Source organism: Carlito syrichta, unplaced genomic scaffold (assembly GCF_000164805.1).
Source record: "Carlito syrichta isolate Samal-C Ts95f unplaced genomic scaffold, Tarsius_syrichta-2.0.1 Scaffold303364, whole genome shotgun sequence".
Classification (NCBI taxonomy): Eukaryota; Metazoa; Chordata; class Mammalia; order Primates; family Tarsiidae; genus Carlito; species Carlito syrichta.
Window position 1 is genome coordinate 35792 of NW_007247460.1, and position 4947 is coordinate 40738.

General features: G+C 43.6%; 1 protein-coding gene across 1 annotated transcript in view; it reads left to right on the forward strand.

Annotated features, from left to right (window-relative positions):
• Nucleotides 1-4947, forward strand: part of UHRF1BP1 (UHRF1 binding protein 1) — a gene marked incomplete at its 5' end in the record, with an annotated part of 67421 nt that overhangs the window by 35562 nt on the left and 26912 nt on the right. Inside the window, 4 exons of the mRNA XM_008058502.2 lie at nt 321-510; nt 824-964; nt 1404-1574; nt 2247-2439. Coding sequence (XP_008056693.2) covers nt 321-510; nt 824-964; nt 1404-1574; nt 2247-2439 — 695 coding nt within the window. The remainder of the gene's footprint in view (nt 1-320; nt 511-823; nt 965-1403; nt 1575-2246; nt 2440-4947) is intronic.

A 4947-nucleotide genomic window follows, 5' to 3' on the forward strand; every position in this document is an offset into this window, starting at 1 on the left:
TATTGTAAAGATGAGGTCTCGCCAAGTTTCCCAGGCTGGTCTCGAACCTGTGGGCTCAGGTAGTCCTCTCACCTCAGCCTCCCAAAGTGCTGGGATTATAGGTGTGAGCCACTGCGCCTGGCCTAGATATTTATACAGGTAGTTTGTGGCTATAAAAAGATTTTTCCATTTATTCCTTTTAACAGGAGGGAGATTGTTTCAAGGTCAACTTTTTCCCAACAGTTCTACCACCCAATAACTTAAACTGATGTCTTTTAGTGTAAAGACTGTATAAAAAAACTCACATAATTCTAATCATTGGTCTACCTGATTTGTTGTAGTGAATATGGCTTTGCTGAAAAGGTGGTGGAGGGGATGTTCATCATTGTCAATTCCATCACTATCAAGATTCACTCCAAAGCCTTCCATGCTTCTTTTGAATTGTGGCAGCTCCAAGGCTATAGTGTGAACCCCAGCTGGCAGCAGAGTGACCTTCGCCTCACCCGCATCACTGACCCCCGCCGAGGAGAGGTGACAGTCCTATCATTGTGAGGGCAGAGAATGGGGGAATTCAGAATAGAACTCAATTCTTAGAGGATCTTATTCCTGCTTTGAGGATTTCCTTGAATACTCCCTATTTCAGGGAACTCCAGAAGGCTTTCTGTCCAGTGTTAATGCTACATCCTTTCCTCAATAATAGAGTCTGATTCCCTGCTCTCTGTTGTTAGGATCCCAGTTGAGAATGGTGGGAGTCTCTGCTTGGCCAGTCTTTTTCCCTTGGACTTCCTGTCTCTTAGTTAATTTCATTCACAGAATTAAAAGAGTCTACTTTCTTTCCTTCTAGGTTCTAACATTTAAGGAAATAACTTGGCAGACACTTCGAATTGAGGCAGATGCTACAGACAATGGTGACCAGGACCCAGTCACCACTCCACTGAGGCTTATTACCAACCAAGGCAGGATCCAAATAGCACTCAAAAGAAAAGTAAGTATGTTCTTTTTCTTCATGAAAGCATCCATCTTTTATTCTCCCAGACAACCTAGCAGTTGGTATTCCCTCATTGTTTGGATTGTTATTAGCCCTGGAATGCCCGTTAAAGGTGGTGGGCCTGCAGTTCAGTGTTGCCCAATATTCACTCGTGAGAGAATGTTTCCACCTCCCTGTTTTATTTGTTTTGGAAACCACAGTTTTTACCCAGATAAAGAGCTTGACATAGGCACCTCACAGTTGAATATTACTGCTTTTTGTTAATTCAGCAAACTCTATTAGTTTTGTAAGAAATTGGCTCTCCAAAGTGCTTGATACTGTCTTTTCACATATTGGAGATTGAAAAGCCACCTCTGAAACTGACTAGGCAACAGTCACTTTGAGGAGCTTGAATAATGCAAAATGATAAACCGCATGTTCTCTGTGGCCCCCTCAGACCAAAGATTGCAATGTGATAGCGTCCAAGTTGATGTTCCTGTTGGATGACCTGCTCTGGGTGCTGACTGACTCGCAACTCAAGGCTATGATGAAGTATGCAGAGTCGCTGAGTGAAGCTGTGGAGAAGTCAGCCCAACAGAGAAAGAGCCTGGCCCCTGAGCCTGTACAGGTTAGGGATACAACAGATGCCTTTGGCGGGGCCGGAGAGACAGTAGGTCAGACCGAACTCATTCCAACAGAGGTAAAATCTAAACTTTCTTGGGAGGATTTGTCATTGACTTCTGGATGTTCACAGGCTTTGCCTGAACCTCTGATTTTTTATTTATTCTGTTCATTGGGTTTCTCTAGTGTGTTAGGTATACAGTGCTAGCTACTGGAGGGGAAAAGGGAAATAAGCCTCTTGTTCCTGGTCCTTTCTTGAAAGATGGGCCATAAACAAGTTGGGCCATAAACTATATGGTGTGATAAATGCTGTGGTAGAAAGCATGAGAGCACAAAGAAGAGGCATCTAATGATCTAGGCTGAAAGAGAGCACTTCGGGAGGACTTCTTAGAGGAGGTGTTTTAGCATCACTCAGCTAAGTCCTGGTGGGTAAGAACGTAGAGATTTCAAACCTGAGAACAATACTTTGACAGTTACTAGTCTGGTTGTAACTAGGCTTTTTGGAGTTTGGGTTATTTAGTTGGGACAGACCTACGTGAGCTACCAAGCAAACATTTATGAGAGAGAAGGGACATCTTGCTAAACTGTGGTTTTATTCATGCTGCACTAATGCATAGAGAAAGCATGCGATGATCCTCTCAGGGTCTGAACTTCTTGTTTTTCTCTCTGTCACATGTAGATCACTCCACCTGCTCCCAGTGCCCAGCAGACCTGGGCTCAGGCATTTGGTGGTAGCCAGGGTAACAGCAACAGCAGCAGCAGCCGTCTCAGCCAGTACTTTGAGAAATATGATGTGAAAGAGTCCTCCTACCATCTGCTCATCTCCCGCTTGGACCTGCACATTTGCGATGATAGCCAGTCCCGAGAGCCAGGTATCCCATAAGGCCTGAGCCTGGACTAGGGAGGCCACATCACCATCTCTCTTTGGGCATGAAGGCTCTTTCCAGAGAGGCTGTGGAGTGCTTTGGTTGGCTTCCCTTAGTCACAGGCATTCCTTGGGCCTCAGTCCTCCTGTGGTAGCTCTCTTTGTCAGGTTTAGGCAGTGCTCTTCAGCCTTTAGGGTGCAGTAGAACCACCTGTCATACTTAATGAAATACAGGTTTGGGTCTTTCCCCAAACACCATTGAATCAGAATATTCAGTAGTAGCGTTCAGGCAGTGCCAACTTTTTTTCCTTCCCTTCTCTCCCTTGGACAATGCAAATGCTTGGCAGAGGTTGAGAACCACTGGGGTAAGATTTTGGGAAAGTAAATTCAATTATAGGAAACTTCAGAATTTTCAGATTTTTGAGTCAATTTAAATGTTGATTGTATGTAAATATTCTCTTCTCAAGTCATTGCTTTGCTAAGCTCTGGTGTGTCCACATGGCTCTTTGAACTATGATCAGGCCATGTTTTCCTAACTTTGGCCCCTCCCCTACCTTGGAGAGGTGAATCTCCTCTCTCTCCCTCCAATTTACTTTCTAAATAAACTAATTTTCCAATATAAAAAAAATGTTCTCTTCCCAAGCGGGGAGGTTATACTGCATTCTTGTTATACTTAGAGCAATTGGTATTACATTCACATAACATTTATTCAGAATGAAAAAAGTAATTGACTAATTTATTTTCTTTTTCTTTTTTTTTTTTGAGTTGGAGTCTCACTCTGTCACCCAGCCTGGGGTACAGTGGCATGCTCATGGCCACCCCAGCATTGACCTGCTTGGCTCCAGTGATCCTTCCACCTCAGCCTTCAAGTAGCCAGAACTACAGGCCCACACTACCATGCCTGGCTAATTTTTGATTTATTGTAGAGATGAGGTCTCACCAAATTGCCCAGGCTGATCTCAAACCTGCAGGCTCAGGCAGTCCTCTCAACTCGGCCTCCCAAAGCACTGGGATTACAGGCTGAGCCACCGAGCCAGGCCCATTTATTTTCTTTATGAACTTCGGAGAAATCACTTAACCTTCTGATTAACCTATTTGAGCTTGCTCTTTTGTGAAATTGAGTTAAATCATATCTTACTCATTTACCTCAAAGGTTGTCAGGCTCGAATGAAATAATATGCTGAATTAAGAAGACCTTAATTATAGGCAGATATTAAGTGTTATTACTCTGCCACTTGTTCATTTGATACTGCCTCTGTTCTCTTGATACTCCCCTTTGCCATCAGCCTTGGTTTTCATGCTCACATATGGTGGATTTTTCTCTTGCTGCCTTATCTTCTTTGAAGGCAATGTTTGCCTCTTAAAAAGACCTAGATGGCCAGGTGCAGTGGCTCAAGCCTGTAATCTCAGCATTTTGGGAGGCCGAGGTAAAAGGATTGCCTGAGCTCAGGGATTCAAGACCAACCTGGGTGACTTGATGAGACCTCATCTCTACAGTAAGTCAAAAAAATAAGCCAGGAGTGGTAGCACACGCCTGTAATTCCAGCTACTTGGAAGACTGAGAAGGAAGGATGACCCGAGCCCAGTAGGTCCAGGCTGCGGTGGCCGTGAGTGTGCCACTGCACTCCAGCCTGGGCGATGGAATGAGACTCCAACTCAAATAATAATAATAATAATAATAAGACCTAGTCTAGTTTCCTCAGGGGACCAGCCTTTTCTTTTCTTTTTTTCCTGAGGTATTAAGCAGCACTGCCACTCCTGCTTGCCTCTTCCTTGGTCTTGAGGTATTTTCAGCCCCCCTCTACTCTCATTCTGAGAGGGAAGAAAGGAGTAATGATGACATAAAGATCACTTTTGTCATCATAGGAAATAACTTGCCACTGTCTCATTTTGGAAGTTCATTACTAAAACAATTATTATTTTGCTTTGTTATTTCTTCCAAGTGTTACCTAAAGGCTTTCGGTGGATTTTGTTTGGTTGGTTGGTTGGTTTGGTTTGATTTTTTTTTTTTATGGCCCAGAGATCTTTTATTTTTGACACCTATTAAGCCATGAATTCACAGGGAATAGGTTCCAGTAGCTTGAGCTCCTTTCCATTGGTTCTCACACAGTGTGCATCTTTGGGTGGGGCAAGCTGGCACTTCAGCTGAACCCGGGTGCCTTTCTCCTTGACTTTCTTTTTTTTCTGGTCATTTTCCTTTACGCATTTCAGGAAGCTATCTCAACTCTTTGAGTGTTTAATTTGCTCAACATGCACATTAATTCTCTTGGCAAGAATCTTGCCCTTATTTGTTAACAACAATGCTAACAGTATGCTGGGTGACATTGTAGCCTGTTCCTGTCTTGCCGTGATAACATTTGTGGGGCATTCCCTTCTGAACGTGTTCATTCCCTTTATCTCTACAATATCACCTTTCTTGTAGATTTGCATGTATGTGGCCAAAGGAACAACTCCATATTTTTTTTTTTGAGTTGGAGTCTTACTCTGTCGCCCAGACTGGAGTGCAGTGGCCGCT